We start from the raw sequence: 19,234 nt of genomic DNA, 5'->3' as shown, positions 1-19,234 counted from the left end.
ATTACTACAGCCATTCTCCTCTAAACTCTCTTAAAGAAAGCATTTTCATCTGTCCATTTCTAGAGACTGCTGCGTGTGAAAATGCCAGGAGAGCAGTAGCTTCAGAAATACACAAACCAGACTGTCACGTTTTGTTTTAACATTAAATGAAACTCTTTACTTGTAGCTGCATAATTTAATGCATCACATTGCTGTCACCTGATTTGCTGATTGCATAAGTGCATGAAAAAGCAGTGCTGTAGGTCTTTCAGAATCTCAACAGCTTCTTTCCTCTGAGGACTGATCCATAAAGCTTTGTACACAAAAGTATTTCATTTTTCAGTCATCTGTAAAATCACCAAAAACAACACTGGGCTCAACATTTAAAAGGTTATGTTATATGACCAATGATATAATCTATGTTTTATACACAATGTATGTAATATAAATTAATATTTTAAATCACTTGAAAGTAAATGTTATACTAACCCTGTCTTGGCAAAGTTGGTCCAATATGTCATGACAACAGCACTGAGCATTACATCATTCTTGGAGAAGTTACAGGGAAACAAGTCAGTGGCTCCCACCATGGGAATCCCAAACACGTAGGGGATCTCATCTCCATGGGCAGCATCTGCCCAGTCTGGCCTTGCCTCAGTCTGACAGTGGTGGTGGAAGGTATAGAAATAGACGGGTGACTGGAACTCGGCGTGCAGTTTGGCAGTGGCGACAGCTGGGGCCACCCACTGATGGTCCGTGAACAGAGCCAGGAGGGTCTTCCTGCGCATGTCACTGTTGTCCCTGTCAGCCCAGTCCGTGTACATGAACTTTATGGTTTCCCTGAGGATATCTTTACCTTGGAAGAAATGGAAGTCAATGTGAGCATTTATGCCACCACAGAGTCCATGTTTATCTGCAACATAAACATGAGGAAGGACGTAAAGCTGAAATCTTTTATCGTTAATGGTTAAAACACAGCAGCATAAACACAAATTACTGTGAACATTCTTTTAACCAAACTGGCTCATGACAGGCTGTAGTCTCCATTCACAAGCAAAACTATGTCATCTTTATAAATTCTTAGTCCTGTAGAGGCCAACAAAGTTACAAAGTAACACATAATATTCTAGGAAAATAGGGTAGGATCTGACCATCAGGGTATCCATACAGATTGTCCACAAAGTTGGAGATAGTATAGTCAAATGAGGCAGCTGATATTCCATCTTCTCCTTCACTGTCATCCACAAACTTTAGGCCCTCCCCCTGGTTGACACCCAGCAGTATGTCATAGTTGAGGAACTCGCCCTGGTGCCACGACAAATACACACGACGCATGACATACAGAACAGAATGGACCAGTTATGAAATTACTGATATAGCTCCTCTACACTGTCACACATTGGATGGTAGTTGAAGAAACCAAAGCCAACCTGCTGCATGAGGATCTCAGGGTCGTCAGGCACCACGTCTCCATCTACCACAGGCCCAAAGGCGACATGGTAGCGTGCAGGCTGGATGTCTTGGTCCACCAGCTCCCTGAAACTCTTCCTACGCAGACAGTCCACCAACTCAGCCATGTCCCCCGTGGTGCAGCCAACCTTCCTGGCCAGGCTCTTGGTGTACGTCAGCGGTCGGTAGTTCACTGACCAGCTGGAGATGGCTGAGCCACTCTGAGCGATGGCCCTCTGGAACAGCCCTATGCAAAATGTGGTCATATACACCAGATATTTTAAAACATACAAACACGTATCCTCCACTAGTTTAGCTCTGTTTTTTTTTTTCCTCCTCTGACACACTTTTGCTAGCAGCTGATGGTGCCTTCAAGGCCTTACAGTTTGAGTGCTTTAAATAATGCATATGTTAGAGGAGGAGCAATTGTAGAGTATTACAGGGGCAAGATGAAGTAGATATCCTGCCGATTTTCTTAGCTGGAGAAAATCTTTATGAACATTAGTGTAAAAAATATGAAGTGTTTCAATTATATGCAACGAGAGACGGCGGCAAGAAAGATGGCGGCAAAGCTGCACACAACAGCGAGGCTCCTTGGATAAAGCGAGGACAGAAAGAGAAAGAAAACTGCTCGCACTGTTGCACCGCTGCACTGTTATGTAAAGTGGCTTGCTGTCCCTCTGTTTTATCTGCAGATTCTGTCATTAATAATTAAGCCCCCCCATATTCTGCATGTGCCCCGCCCCCGCTCCTCTCCCTGTGAAATCAATTAAGAAGCCTCTCAGCTGCAACTCCAGCGCCTCATCTCTTCTCTACTCAGCGTACACACACACACACACACACACACACACACACACACACACACACACACACACACACACACACACACACACACACACACAGTACCTTTAAGAACTGTTCAGCCTTCAACTTTTTCTTGACTTTGTGTTGCTTCAGCCTGCTTTCAAAATGGAGTTGGGCTAATCTATGCATGACAGCCAGTTTTATTTTTTGATATTGCACCAACTATAAAACCTGACATAATTTTTACCAATCCAACATTGACCAATAAGAGTCAAGTTCTACAGGAGACATTATCATTAATGCAAAATGTAATCAGTGTTGATGTGATATAATTTTTCTAAATCCAAAACTATGCAAACTTTGTGAGACTCAGCATTAAACGTGAAAACATAGAGTATTAATCTATACATGAAACATCAGCTGCAATATAGCAACCTTAACAACTTAGCAAATACAACCATCATTGAAAAGCTGTTCCATGTCCTCCTGGCTGTTTCTTCTAACTCATTCCCTTGCATAAACTAAGAATCTGCTTCCTACAGCACATACGATGTTTTTACGTTTTTTAATCCGCCCAAGGTCAATCACTCTGTGCAATGGTTTACAGTTTAGTAATAACATAATCTGAATTCTTGGTAAGGAATGAAATGCTATTTGCCTTCTTAACTTCACAAACCAAGATCAGATTAGAGTATTAATGAAAGAACATCTTTAGAGAGCTGCCATTCAAGAACTAGATGGTCCTTTTCTACCGACGTGGTGCAGGTGCTAGTGCAGGGGTGCCCAAACCTGGCCCGCGGGCCACTCCGGCTCCACCCCTACTTCCATTCCACGAATTGATGTCAAAAATAACATACAATTTGGCCCTTTAAATTACTTTTTTGACATTTTGCCATCCCCTGAAATTAAGAGCATTAAGCGAAATGTCAAAAAAGTAACTTAAAGGGCCAAATTGTATGTTATTTTTGACATCAATTTGCGGACCAGAAGGGGGCGGGGCCAGAAGCGGCCCGTGGGCCACAAGTTTGGGCACCCCTGTGCTAGTGCCTAATCCAGAGCCAGTCATGTGGACCTATGGTTACAGGAATGATGAAACTAAATTTGAAGTTTCTGGTTCATTGCCATTGTTTGGGGCTGCATTTCAGCCAGCGGTGTTGGGGATCTTGTCCAAACTGATGAACAAATGCACAAAAGTACTGTAAGACTTTGATCCAACATGCAATACCATCTGGAAAGTATATGATTGGCAGTGGGTTCAGTTCTCACAATGATCCCGAACACACTGCCAATGCAGTAAAAGCATACCAGGAACTACCAATGGGCTAAAATGACTCATTTTTAGAGTTTATGCACCTATAAGGCACTAGAAAAGCACTGTATCATTTTAACATTTGTATCCACAGAACAATATATATGACTCTGTAATGTAACTTTTAAAACCCCAGTGTGCTAGAATATTACCAAAAAGACACACTTTATTTCCTCATGTGTGTGTATAAACATGGCTAGTTCTCACAATGTAAAAGATGAATAAAAGTAACTAATTATATTGGAGTAGGACACCTTCCTCAGTGCTTTTCTCACTGATTGTAGTCCCATTTGGAATTATGTTATTTGGAATTACTAAAGGTTTTATGTCCCAAAGGGCATAATGGCATTAGAGCAAAAACGCACTGTGTACACCCATCTGTCAACTCCAGAACTGTCCAGATTCACAGCCTGGATTTCTTTCAAATGACTTAATCTTCGGAGTTTTGTCCTGCTTATTGAAATAATACCATAATGGCCCAAAACAGTAAGTGACTCATCCCCGAATCCCTTCACTTGTGGGAATAATAGTGCATTTTTATCTGGTTTAGGCTTTTCATTGAAAGTACCAACATGCTCTGTAAGGAAATACATTACCCACAGTGTCCTGAAATATGAATCCCCATTGAGTGGAGTATGTGACTACTAATCGGTCAAGGACAGTGAAAGAACCTTACCCTCTGAGTGGTGGGAGAGGATGAGAAGGTTCACACAGGCGGCACCAGCTCCAGAGCCAAAGATTGTGATTCTCTCTGGGTCTCCTCCAAAGTGGCCGATGTTTTCATTGAGCCAACGCAGGGCCTGGATCTGGTCCAACAAGCCATAGTTCCCCTTAGCAGACGGATCCCCTGTGCTCAGAAACCCTGCAGGGTAAATTAGAACAAATACAGAGAGGAAAAGAATGAGAAAAAATAGACTGTGCCAAATGAAGGAGCAGAGCAGAATTTTAAGGGTACAGGAGCTCCATCCATTCTCTTCCGCTTATCCAATGTTTCTTTTCCATGTCCCACACAAACAGAAGATGGCATCCTGTCATTGTCAGGAACTTCTAAGCCTCCAACTCACTTCAAGTCTGTGGAGATTTCACACAGAAAGCTTGCCAAATTACTCATTTTTAATACCCACGCTGAAAATACAACACAGTTAAGAGAACTTGTCAGCAGAGAGAGGAGGAGAGCAACAGAAGGCATGTTTCACCTACTTCCAGGACACACATTTACACAGTTGGTGCACACCCACAACAAGATAAAATAAACTGAACAAAATGACACACACAGACAGACACACACATAATGCTTTGTTCTTATGAGAGTGAATTAAAGTACTTTACATGTGTTTCAAGCAGCACTGAGCTATTTCACTCCGTAACAAATGTAACATTTCAATTTTTCCACTGTTCAGATGACTTCAATACCTGTGAAACAACTAAAATGATTTCAGTTAACTGCATGCTACTCAGAGCTGTGGCTGTAGAGGTGGAAGATGTAGTGAAAAACAAAATTGTGTTCAAGCATGTTCACCCATCTTTGATTTGGCCAGCTCTGCTTAGCGGTATTTATTCAGGGAATAAATAGAATTTCCCATCGTTGCCTATAACTAATACCAGGGGCCAGTTTTATGGAGACAGATTTTTATTATGGCTTAGATTTAAGGGTCACATAAGGCACAAGGCTGTTTAGGTCTCAATTATGTAAAGTAGGGCTAATTTGGAGTGAATTTGTAGGGGAAAAAAAAGGCAAAAAAATGGCTGACCGTGCAAGTCAGTAACCTGGGGCAAACAAAGATGCTCAGCTATGTCCTCATGCTAATATGGTCTCTCTGTTCTGACTGCTCCACAACATTGTTAGCGAACCATAAATCATCCTGTAGGATTATGTAGTTATTCAGTGCCACTGGTCAGTAGATGTCACTGGCTGATGCCACTGAAACATGGATCTCAGGTCAGGCTGAGACTGCAAGCTAGCTGGCTAACTTATTAGTTTTAAAATAAGGCTTTATTTTCTTTTTTGTGAAACTGTCTAAAAGCACCTAGAGATGGTGCAGTTTTTTAAAATATATTTTTAATATTTATTTTTATAAGTTGACTGAAAGCCACGTGGCTAGGACTTCAAGGTGCATGTAGACTGTACAATGATAATACCAACTGAACTGGGACCACAGGGTGCTTTTTTATTGTAAGGTAAAGACCATACAGTAATTACAGAGAAAACCCAACAGCCCCTATGAGCAATCACTGGGTGACAGTGGGAAGGAAAAACTCCCTTTTAACAGGAAGAAACCTCCGACAGAACCAGGCTCAGGGAGGGACGGCCATCTGCCGTGACCGGTTGGGGCTGAGGGGAGAGAGACAGGACAAAACATATGCTGTGGAAGAGAGCCAGAGATGAATAATAACTAATGATTAAATGCAGAGTGGGGTATAAACAGATTGAAATATAAAGAATTATAAAGCCAAAACCAATGGATTTATAAAGACACACATGATGGGAGGAAGTACACACCTATATGGAAACTCTGGCCCATATGAACATTTGGTATTTCACTCAGTATTACTTACTTAGAAAGAACAGACTGAGTCCTTTTCACTTAGGACGCAAACTTTGTCTTCTCCAGTCTCACCTGGTATAATGTCACCACCTGCACATATGTACTGTGTAAGCTTGGAGCCTGTAAACAAAGCCAGTGACAGCTCTAATGGATTGAACATGGTTCTTTGTTGGCAGTAAGGAACTATGGACTGCCCCTCTACTTGCAGAGAGCATCTGTTGCCAGATGGACAGAGTGTCCAAAGTATGTGGTACCACCGGCCTGTGGGTTACTCTTACTTATGCTGGTCTCTCAGCCCGCAATGGAAAAGAACAAAGTTATAACATGTAAAGAGCTTTAGTGAAAATGAGTGTTAAAAACAATGAAAGGAGTCTACCGCAGCCAGTCTATGTGCTTTTCATGCTGTATTTTTTTCTTGGTGAGTTCTGGAATGGGAGAAGCATGTCAATCCCTTCCCTGTTCCAGCCCACTTGTCAACCGTGCAGCATTTGACCCTACGCACACCCGAGCTACAAGCTGTTGGGTTTTTGGAGGACTGCACGGGACCATGTTTGCATAGGTTGCAAACCCCTCTCTGTAGGCAAACACCTACGCAAACACACACACCTACATAACTGCAGTACCATTAAATGAGTATAAGACATTATACAGCATACCTGGAGTGAGTCCTACCCCTGGGGAATGCCACCATCATGACAAGAACACAGCATGACAGAAAGAACAACTGATCAGCTGACTCATTTCTATGGATAAACATTCACGAGATCCTTGCACTGACCATTTATAGTTGAATGCGGGCATTTACAGAGCATGGTACGAAGCTGGTGTGTGTGTGTGTGTGCACATTTAAAAGTGGACTATAATTTAAAAAAGGGAAGACTGAAAGAGTCTGTACACATTTGTTATAAAGTGGACCTTTTTTGTGCACATACCATTTCTGGCATTTCAGCTTATGTACTTTTTTTTTTTTTTTTTTAACCCTGTGCTGGCTTTCTAACAAAAGATATGCTAAAACCCTGACAAGGAACAATTTTTACAATATTTGCACTGTGGTAAATGTGTTGGCAGTGATATATTAGAATGATAATAACCCATTTTCAAGCTAGGACTGTTCATTCAAGAATTAAAACATCAGTCTTTGAAAACCAGGCCTGTGACATCGAAGCAAAGTCCCACCTGGCTGAATTAATCAAAGAGGGCAAGTTGATCATCTGGGGGTGGGATCCTTAGTGTGCATCACTTTAATATCAAATGTCAAGGAAAGAACTCTCAGGGACCTGCTCGAGCCAGAGCATGAATGAGGCAGTAAAACTCTCAGGACACTCAAACACTCTAGGCCTTTCCAATTTCCAATTGCAAGGCTCCAACGGTCAAAACCTGCAACCTAAATGTGAACACGAGGACTGAAGAGGCTTAAAAAAATAGTTCTCCAACTATCTCTCTGATTTGGTAACATAAGCCTCTAATTTCTCAGACCTTCTCTGTCATTTAGAATGGATGTGCCTCTGTTAGGTCACAGCCAGCTTAACACAGCCTCCTTTTCTACAAGAAACTGTGTCCCTTCCAAATTCACTATTAAAATAGTATTTGGAGCTCTGCCTTTTTGCACAGGATATTTTAAGGTACGGGGCCAAGGGCAGTTGAGGGGACAAGCTATTGGGAAGGCTTGGGTGCAAAGACAAAAACATCAGAGGTCAGGGAGAGGTCAAGAAAAAGTTTGCTATGTCCAGGGTGCTTTGATGTTGCATCTTATACAGGTAGTCACTGATTGTGCCTATCTTAGCCCTTTAACGCCCAGTGTATCATGACTGATACATAAGTGTTCGAGACTTCTACATCATCAGTGCCCCCCCCCCCCCCCCCCCCCAAAAAAAAATGAAATAAATAAACTGCACAATACATTTTAAGCAACAAATTGATACGATACAAATTAAAACTCATATATGCAAATTAATATTTAATTTTTTCCCCCAAAAGGTTCACAGTCCATTTGCAAAAAAAAAAAAGAAATTTCTTGCAATTATTTCATGGTTCAGGCTTTACAGGGTTAGGCATTCAAGTATTCACACATCCACTGGAAATCTTTAAGGACGATGGAGCCCACTGCTTCTATCCGACTGCAATTTGCAACCTCACCAGCTAAGATGGTGAGATAACATTCAGAAGCAACAATCAAACCCAAACAACCCCATCCACTGGCTGGCTTCTCAGATAGATACACTTTATGCTCTGAGACAGTCCATATATAGTTGAATAAAGATGCATAGTTATTGACAACAGAACACATACTGCTTTGTATAATGCAGCCATGCCATAAATGGGTTTCTGAGCAACATCATCATAATGTGTCAGGAGGTTGAATACAATCAAAACGACTGGAAACTCTAGAGCAACATGTGAAACATACTTTTAACTGTTTTAAACTGTACTAAATGATCAGAGCTAACTACTGGACCCCATGATCTGGCCACAGTCGTGGACTTTGCACTGAAATTAGAGGAATATATGCAAGTTTTGAGTTGTTTTTTTAGGTGAAGAGTACAAACATTGTTCTCTGTGATCAGTGCGGCAGTCTGATGCGCAATGCCGCTCCAGTCATCTTTAACAGAAGACAACAGTCCATCTGGTATATTTTTGAGGGGAAAAAGGCATATATTCACAGATGTTATGAACACCTCATATTATAAATATATAAACAGGATCTGTGCATTTGCGTGCCTTAACTTGTGCTTAAAAAAAAATGATGTGATTAAATATGGTTGCATCTTTGCTTTTGCTCTGATTTGGGACAGATCTCCACAAACATTGTTTGGTCTGTGATGTGATGCTCCCTGCATTAAGTTTCCAAGTTATCTGCCAAAGGTGACGAAGTAAACCATTAATTTTTGTTGGCAACACCAAAGACGACCCAAAAATAACTTCTAAACAGTTATTTTGCTGTATTCCAGCAACCTTCTGTTTTCCTAATCACTGAAAATAACCATTTTTGGTACCGTGGCATTGCAGTGGCATGTTTTCTACCTCCCTGCTGCACACGGATCCCAGATTATTTGTACAGTGTGCCACCTAAATAAGCATAGTGGCTGAATAAATGTTTACTGTTGCAGGGCTATGCACAGTATAACCTTGTGTATGCAACTTTATACAAGGTCACAGTACCAGTGTGTCTGCATAAACTGTGTTACAATACTTCTGCCTAAGCACACAGAGTATTTTTAGTGAATACAGCAAGTTGTTTTCTTGTGTGGACAAAAGGAAGATACTGTATAAGGGACTGAATTAAAGGGCAGTTTGAAAAAAGAAGTGGGACAGCTGTAAAGCACAGTACAGAGGGACAGATGGTGGGAACAGACAGCACATTTTCAAGTGTGTTAAATAGCAAATTAAGTTTTATTGTTGATGATTATTAATGTAAGTGATGGTGATGCTGATGAAGGTAACAGTAGCCATGATGATGATGGTGATGATAACCTGCCAAATTGACCTTTCTACAACAGTCAGTGTGACACAACACACATCTCATTCCACACTCTTCACTGTACTTACACTACAGTCAACAAGCACTTGAAGCCTGGAGTGTTTTGGTGGGTTAACCCGGCTTAATTGTGATTCACATTGCAGAGAGCACAGTTATTTTGCTGACTTTTGTCTTTTTTTTCAATATGACTATTTGCTTTGGGCAAAAAGTGTAAATGCCAACCATGCCGACAGCTGGTGTTTCACATTTTTTTTTGTCTTTATTATCATTTGAAGAAAGTTTAAAAAAAAACTATAACTTAATGTAAATTTATCACAGTTAATGAACCCACATGAAAAAATTTTTGAATTTTGTTCACAATTGCAGTGACATGGATATTTTACATTCAAAGCAAATATTTAGAAGCTACTGTAATCAGCCATGTTTTCTTAAATTATCATCATTACAGCTAATGCTGAAAGTGCAACACAGTACGGTACAAGCATAAACTCTACAACCACAAAGAGTGACCTAGTCTTGAGCCGGCGATAATCTTCCTGCTAAAATAATGGTAATGTGATAATAATTTTTTTAAAGCATGATTAAACTGTAATCTAGAGATAACTGGATTACCAATAAGAAAGCACAGCTGCTCCCAGCCTCTACAGTGCAGTGTTTAGTGTTGGATGGATTATTAAAAAGCAGAAATCATGTCAGTGCTGTAGCAGAAATATTACTTTGAAAGGATTAACCCCAGTAATCAAGACATAGTTCACATACTACTATGTAATTGTATTATCCTTGCATCATCCCAGCAATTGACTGATTCTTAGCCTGATGTGGCTCTGACCTGGTAACATATTAGCGCTGACCTGTGCTGCTTATCAAAACCATGGGCATGTGGAAGTGTCTGCTGCCCAGCCAAGTGCTGAGCTGCCTGCCACAGTTGCCTGGCAACTGTCTAGGACTTGAGGCAAAATGATATGGACAGACACTCACAGAGGCACTTGGATACCTACATTCAAGCACCTCCATATTGAAGTACGCAAACAGTGCACGTGAACTCAAAAGTCAAAGCATGCACATGCAGGCAGTGTGAGCTAGCATGCTAGCACTGGTGCCGCTGTCTTCGCAAGGACAACCTGAAGACAGAAAATTTGGTTTATCTTCCACTATTGAAGATAAGTCAAACAAGTTTCCTTTCCTCCGTTCTTTCTCTTTCAGTAAGTTTTCTTTCTGATCCACCACCCACACCCCTCCCATCTGCTGAGTTGGATTTCCTACCGACTTTAGCGCTGAGAACAGCAGTTTACGAGGCTGAACTCATGCATATTCAACACTTGCTTTAGGTAGCAGCCAAGGAACTGTGAGGAGAGTCATCAACCTCTAAAGATACAGGCTGGAGACAGTGAAATGAATGGATGAAGGCAAAACAGAGGAGGAGTGAGCAACCTACGGAGGGAAATTTAAAAACAAATTGCAGGACAATAACTGAGGCCTCTGCTCAAATGTGGCATCTCTGTCATTGTTACAAAAAAGTTCTTTCTAAAAGTTTATTCTGCGTATCGGGAAAGCATAACGCATGCCGCCACAGAAGCACTTAGTCTAATGTACACCGAAGAGATGAGTCATTATAAAAGCTATTATCCCCAATAGATATCATATTGTGCCTACAACAGGAAGAAATATTGTATTGAGATGCATTAGATGGAATCTTGTTCATTTTAAGACAAGATAAAAAAAAAAAATGTTACTGGTATTTTGTACATTGTATTTACTGTAATTCACTCTAATGACCAGCTCCATTCAGAACATCCTCTGTTGCCAACCATCTTTGTAAACACTATTCACAAATTTCAAATCTAAAACTACGGTCAGACTACCGATACGGGAACATGCATCAGCAGAGTAACTTTTAGACATGAACAGAATAACTATAGTAGGTCACTGAACATATTTGTGTGAATTAGAGAAGAAAGAACAATAGAAGAGGGAGGGGGATGGAGTTGAGGGTGAAGGATTAAAAAAGGAAAAAAAAAAAAAGACATGAAACAGGTATTAAACCAAATATTGCCCAAAGCTACTGTCAGATCTGACAGACAGGAGAGGGGAATATAGTGAAGGACGAATTATGTAATTTCACTGTGACGTCACAAAGGAGATGATCAGAGATGTCTACATTCACAGGAAAGATGTTGACTTTTTTTATACACACGGGAAAGGTAATTGAAGAGGAAACAAAGCATTCTTGTTTCTGTATATTTGAGTCACAAAATTAATCAAGCACAGGTAGCAGCATTATTAGAAAAAGAGGAAATAAAAAAAAAACCTTAGCAGATGGTGAACGTCTCTTGCACACTGGAGACTCTGTTTAGATGAGCGGAATAGAGTGGATTGGATCACTCAATACTGTGCCGCACAGTCTGGGATTATCTGCTGTGTGTATGTAACAATAGATTAATATGACAGGAGAAAATCACAATAGAAAATTCTCTGACTCCAAGAGATGCTGTTGTACTTCACCTCTTGCACATTCTTCCTGGATTATCTTTTTTTTCCCTTCTTTTTCTTTTAACACAAATCTGCTAAGTCTTCTTGTCGGCACCAAAGGTTTGATTTGAAGACTAGCCGGCAGGTCAGTTTCAATTATGCATCATTCTGTATGTCGAATCTACCCAGACATGAAATTATAATGCAACTGGGCTTCCTCCTGCTGAACTAATGTTATTTCAGTACACCGCCCATAGGCCTCTGATGGCATTGTATTTATTATGTTACTTATCTCATTCAATTTTTACTCACAAGTGTCCACTCAAATGGCACCAAGCTGTGCAATAACACCAGGCTGCCATGCAAATTTGAAAAGCCGTGGTTCAAACATCAGCTGACACAAAGACTTTTCAAAGCTTTTCAAAGTTCTATTTCAGAAACGCCTCATCACTCATAAAAAATGCAGCCTGCTAGAATTAAAAATCAAGTCAAATTAAATGAATTAAGACTCTTGAAACAGAGCCTCGTCAGCAGAGGGGACATAATTTTAATCACAGAGCTAATATTACAGACACGAAGCTGTTTTAATTAATGATATGGAGGCATTAATCATACTTGTTACATGTATCCACTTCTTAATATGGTAGTTCAGGTGCCCCAGTGATTAGCAAACATTTATGTAACTGTACATTTATGCATCATGGTATTTTAATGCGGATATTTTACTTTAATCACTGACTACGCTACTAGTTAACAGTCATATTAAGGCTTTGCCACTGTGTAGCTGAGGCTAGTGAATGCTAACACCAATGATGGCATAATATAGGGATAAATTCATGAAATTGAATTAAATATCTTGCCATCAACCAAGCAGTCATGTAAAGTGTCCATATTTAATTAAATTAACCTGTTTGCATTTTGCCACAATTAAAAGTATGCCAGTTACTTTTTCCAATGTCCCCATTGAAAATGATGCTCTGAAATCATGAGCAGTGTAGTTTTCTTTTTGGACTATGCAAGTCAGTCTGAATATAAAAATATATGCATAATGTCTCAACTGCCAAGAAATTTTCCTCCATTCATGCTCTTTGACTTCCCCCATGCGAGGAGAGATGCACAGTCTCGAAATCTCCGATTTAAATTAAGAAAAATTGTAAGCAAAGACACAGCTTGAATATCTATAATGTTATACAGATCTACAGATTTCTGCTGCATACACTGGTGTTGAAAATAGAGTGCAACAGTGATTGCCCACTTTTTTTAAGGGCTCCAGTTCTGTAAGTTAATTACCCTTTAATTTTCTCCATTGATGTTTCAGAAAATCCTTTTTTAGAGAGTTTTAAGCCTTGAATCAAGCCAATCAGCTATGAAGTGAATCATGACCATAAAAAAGATTTGATTTCAATCAAAAAAACAAAAAAACAAAAAAAACAATCAAGAAAAACAAAAGAAGTGGTGCCAGGCACAACAAACCCTGTCCCTAGCAGACATTATAGCTGATTTGAACATTGTCCAATTTTCCAAGGTTTTAGAAGTTGAACTAAAATAACTTTTATTTTATGGTCATTGTCATGTTTTGTAAAAGCTTTATTTCTTATAATGAGAAAATACGTGAGTTGTCAGGTGGGTGATAATAGGGGAATTGAGTGACTGGACTGATAGAGTTAAATGTTGTCATATATTCGCGTATCCGGATCGTACGTTGATGAAATGTTTATGGACAACAGTGATATGCTTTTTGCAACAAATGAAGAATGATGTGTCATTTTTCTGCTGGGATATGGCCAAAAATATCAGTTAAATTGAGTTTTCCATGTTAAATTGAAGTAGTCTGCAAATTCAGAATCTGAATTGGATCCAGATGGCATTGGGTTTGGCACCAATCCTCCACAACTGTGCACCAAATGTCAGATGAATCCGACAGGTTTTGAGGGTGATGTGACTTTTTAAAATTTTGCTCTATGTGGAGTTGAGGGTATAATTGGCCACTTTTGACTACTTCTGATGTTACCTTTATATTTTCCTTAAAAACTGTTTAACTTGACTTGTTTGGTACGTTTTTTTCAGCACAAACACACATGTGAATATACAGTTATTTTATCATTTTGACATACTGTATTAACACATTGGAGCTAAAATCACAGAAAAAAAAATAATTCTGAGTGGAAGAAAGTCTCATTTTTTACTGTGAAAAACCATAATCATATTTAATGAACTACATTTATAGCTTAAAATATGAATTTAAGTTATAATTTTCAAAAACTTACGTACAAATTTAGCAAACACCAAAGTTATATAGTTATTTACATTAAAATGTAGGCAATGCCTCAGGCGTTTTTGTACAACTGTTTACAGAACAATCAGGCGTCACAATAAGATGCCAAACAAATGATTTGTGCCACTCCAAAAAACAGTTCCTGTCCACCACAGAAGGCCTGACACTTTCAGGTGAGTCACTTGTCCTGTTGTACACCTGGAGACAGCGTTTACATTAGAGTCTGCCTTTGGCGGCTTTTTAGCTCGCATCTGTCTTGTCTGTGACTACACAACACACTAAACACACAACACTACACACTAACTATACACTCCAAACATGCTAAAATCTCTCAAATTTCAAATCTTGCTATCAATTTTGCTGTCTCCCGTCACTCTCATAACTTTCATCTATTCCTCAGCAACCAAATGCCCCACGTTGCCATAAAGTTTTTGATTGGATGGTGTGATGCATTTTTCCACCATTGATGCATGCATTTTTCTTTTTTTTTTTTTGCTTGCAAAAACCGTTACTGTTTCTTCCTGCACCAAACACGCATCACACGTGAGGACGTGGCGTAAATTACTGATCATAACTCTGGTTTTACTTGTTCTATCAACACAATTTAAAAACTGGTATGTAGTTTGAAGTCAGTACTTTCGACGGAAGTTGAAACAGAAACTGACTGAGGCTGTGTCCTGGTGTTACGTCATGTTAAATTGACGATGTCATAATTACTTTTAAGTGTGAAAGAAGTACTCACCCCATAATGCACTGCAGGTGCTTTGAAATCCCAGATTACACAGCGAACAACATCCATCATTCTCTGATTTAATCGTTTTCATTATCATAACATTGTACAACAATAGGTTTGAATATATTTTGTAGTATGTATGTATGGTATAGTGTTTTGTTACTGTCCTCAATTGCCTCTCTTGCAGTTTCTAAAATGTCACATTCACCATGTTTGTGGATATAAACATCCATGATGAGGGCAACCTCCACCAAGTTGCTGGATTGTGGGTAGCTTAGTTCTTTTCCGATGATATCGCCAATAAAACAACTGTTAAAACAAAACTGATATCATACAGACTTGTGGTTTCTATGGGAGCACATACTATCTTTTCACAACAGCATGTGTAGCTTCTGGTAGGCCTGCTTTGGATGGTACAACATTATGCCTCATAATCAATCATAACCAACTGATATTTAGGCATACTTCAGACATGGACAATTTGAGGTCAATTTTGACACCTTATGTGGTATGTAGGTTGTCGAGCATCAAGCAAGGGTAACTGCATAAATTATCCTTCTTATATTTGATCGGTGCAGCTGTGTATCAGTCAATATGCCTATAAGTCCTTAGGGTTTAATGAAAACTGTCTTTGGCTACTGTTTCATGTGTCAAGAACCTCATGCACAATTATAAATAATGTTCACATAGCAGGAAAAGCATTAAACACACAACTGCAAATCCTGTCAAATATTGAACTATATAGTTTGTAGACGCAGCATTTTATAGCTGAATCTACTCACAAACAGTGAATGCACCATCACCAGGCAAAAAAAGAAAATGAGGGTTGTGAGAAGACGTTGTCTCTATGTAAAGAGTGGGAGGTGTGTTTTATTTGTATTTAGAGCGAGCTGAGTTGTGAGAAGGCAGCAAGCTGAAGTTAATTGACAGCACTTGCTAAAAATACTGTTTATGCCATATTTAAAAGGATGTGTTTGAGAACAACGGGCGACACAATGTAAAGTGATTCCGAAGGCTGACTGAGCTAAGCGGTATTTATGGATGAATTGACACTGTTTGACTTGACTTGTACTAAAAATGTTCCTGTGTGCACAGGATTGTAAAATTATACATATTAAGTAAAAGATAAATTGGTGCTTATTAGTGTGTCACAAACAGAGTACATGAACACATTAGTTTTGAATACATCATTTTTAATTGACCAGTCTCTAATTAATGAACAACCCAACTGAGCATAATACAGAATGTAAAAATGAAGACATTTTGTCTGCATTTTGTAATTTTAAGTATAAAGTGTACATGCAAGACACATCTGTAAGAGATGAAAACATTACTAAAGTCTGCTGGCTTAAACTGTAACATGTTTCCTTATTTGACACAATGCTACTGTAAGTAAGTGGTACTGTAAGTAGGTTCAAGTCAACTTAGTATAAAGTATAAACTACATGTTCTGTTACAAGTTAATATTTAACAAGTAAGCTTTTCTTAGACAAACCATCAATAAGCTAATGAACTGTAACTTTAAAGGTTTGCTGATCAATATAATTGTTTTGCAATGGAATAAACAAGTATCTCTAGTTTGGAAGGGACTGAAGGAGGACATGAATTATCACCATATACTACATACCATCAGATCTTCAGAGCCATGTAGTGTTTTTAGCTTCTTGGTTTGCCTTTACAGCCTTCAACTTTCAAATACTGGTTGAACTTTACTGCTCCAACCATATGTTTCCTGCAAGCAGCTGTTTAAAAAAAATGTTGGGATCACTTTCTCTATATTCTCAATGTATTTCTAGATGGAAAATAAGTAAAGTTACCAACTAGCTAGTAAACATAGCACAGCCATTTATTAGCATATATTTTCTAGCAATAAGAAGAGACAGAAGTATAAAGTGAAATGCCTTGCATGCACCAGTTGGCCAGAAACCGAACTCTAAATGAATGCCAATATTTTAAAATTTGTCTGCTAACTATATCAAATAGCAACTGTCTGCTAACATATAAAGAAGTTTAATTTTGTGCATGTCAGTGTTGCTTGGTGAATGAATGCTGGTAATAAATATGAAGTTTTATGGCCATACATTCATTGTATTAACTGTATCAACTGTCATCAGAACCAGCACTTACAATACCATTCGATACCAAAATTCTGAAAATACGACTTTACTTTTTTCTTTAACTGCTTTAGTCACCATAGGCAGTGTATGTAGCTAGGCTACAATTTTTCCAGAAGTGACAGGGGAGTATACCCCTACAAGTGTTCTCGCCTATTCTGATATGTTGAAGAAGACAAAGTAGGAAGACAAAGAAGGAGGCAGTGCACAAGAAAAGGAAAAACTATGTGTGGCACAGCAAAAACTACACACAGAAGATGGTCACTAGTGCAGCTGCCGCGATAGCATCATCTGACTTGCTGATAAAAAAGGCAGTAAGAGCCAGGCCTGGAAGTACCTTGTGTTGTTATCCTGAAATAAATGTTACCATTTTTGGGTGGGAAGCTAGCATTGCTGTTGTAAAATCAACTGTTTCATCGACTAAAACATTTGTAATGGCTAACGTTACACAAAGGCTTAAGCTAACGTAACTAGCGTTATAACTCATACAATAGTAACATTAGCATGCTACTCAGCAACCGTCCTAACATTTCTGTCTTTCTGTTGCCAACAAAATATGTCAAATATAATATAACATTTTATCATATCATGTCAGGGATTTAAACCTATTATCAAATAAAGGAGTTTATGTTTAAGTACATAGGATAAGTTTTTTTTTTTGTTTTTTAATTTGGTATCATCAAGTTAGGGATCCAGAATGTAATTCTACAGGTACTGGTACAGACTACTACATTTCTGGGATTGTTACATTCCTAATAATATGTTAAGCCGTTCCCAAATGGACATGAATACATTACATGATCAAAACTGTGAGGTTTTTTTTAAAATTTTCAAAAGATTTACACCAAAATTACCTTGTTTTGAACTTGTCCATAAGCAACTTTTAAATCATATACATGCAGCTTCTTTTATTCTGTGTACAGGATGTAAACATAGTGGCATTTACTCCTAAATAGGTTACTTGCAAGTAAAAAGCTGAAAGTGGGAAGAAAGTGCAGAGAAATGTTTCCAGAAGAAACATTTCATCTCTCTTCCTGCGGTGAAAAATGTTCTCACTTTCAGAGCCCACGATGGTGGGCCTTTCCCCAGAGTTCATTAATTAGTTAATTAGTTAATTAGTCTAAACAGATGGCTATGCAACACAAATCAGAAGGCTCTCTGGGCCTGGAGCAGGAGGAAGGTAGGAGAAGGTGAGCTGAGCCGCGATCTCAAATCACAACTGTCACTGAACCTCTGAACCGGGCTGTGTGCTGCAGACATTTTCTTCTCATTCACCCATTTTATTACACCACAACAATAAGATAAATTCTATCCATCCATTTTCTTCTGCTTATCCTTTTCATCCTTTTTCATACAATTCCATTTAGTACATAATTTGCCGAAAAGTGACACGTGCACGTGTTGTACTGTAATCAAACCATTAAGTCGTGCAAGGCTGTCGCGGTCACAATGCAGGAGGGCTTATTCGAATGAATACTTTGCATCACTGCAGATTTAAAAAAGCATTTCTGAAGGTTTATTTTTAGACTGCTCCCATCTCCCCCCTTCTGTTTCCTTTTCCCTCACTGTCTCTCCATGATTCTCCCTCGCTCATCTGTCTCTGCTTCCTGCACTCTCTCCTTCCCATATTCCTGACTCCCTAACACTCTTTTAAAGGCACAGGCATTGTATGAAATGAGGTTGGCATGTGTAAGCTCCTGTGAGTGTAAGTACAGGATAATACTTAAGATAAGAATGTAAAACTATTAAAATACGAAATATCTCTGTTTCTTACTATGACTCAAATGCACAGTGTCAGCGAGGAGTGCTATTAAAATTGCAGATGGATAGTGCATAATTCATACATATATATTTTACGCATGGCACGCAACCAATTGCCCACACACACACACACACACACACACTATCACATGCAAAAGAAGGACTTGGTGTGCACACAGGCAAAAATGTACACATGCTCGTGCGACGCAAAACATACAAAAACACACACACGCACATACACACACACACACGGATAATCGCCTTAGTACAGTAACCCATTTAAAGCATATCTGAGAGTCAGAGTGAGAGAGCACACA

The 19,234-nt window shown here is 39.1% G+C and overlaps 1 protein-coding gene across 1 annotated transcript in view; it reads right to left on the bottom strand.

Moving 5' to 3' along the window:
• Nucleotides 1-19,234, bottom strand: part of nlgn2b (neuroligin 2b) — an 85,364-nt gene that overhangs the window by 8,197 nt on the left and 57,933 nt on the right. The window contains exons 5-8 of the mRNA XM_030746380.1: nucleotides 4,218-4,403; nucleotides 1,410-1,675; nucleotides 1,131-1,284; nucleotides 469-835 (exon numbers count right to left, since the gene is read on the bottom strand). Of these exons, the coding sequence (XP_030602240.1) occupies nucleotides 469-835; nucleotides 1,131-1,284; nucleotides 1,410-1,675; nucleotides 4,218-4,403 (973 nt within the window). The remainder of the gene's footprint in view (nucleotides 1-468; nucleotides 836-1,130; nucleotides 1,285-1,409; nucleotides 1,676-4,217; nucleotides 4,404-19,234) is intronic.

This window comes from Archocentrus centrarchus, chromosome 14, assembly GCF_007364275.1.
Source record: "Archocentrus centrarchus isolate MPI-CPG fArcCen1 chromosome 14, fArcCen1, whole genome shotgun sequence".
Classification (NCBI taxonomy): Eukaryota; Metazoa; Chordata; class Actinopteri; order Cichliformes; family Cichlidae; genus Archocentrus; species Archocentrus centrarchus.
Note: the sequence above shows the minus strand (reverse complement) of the source record. Positions and strands in the feature narration are given on the sequence as shown.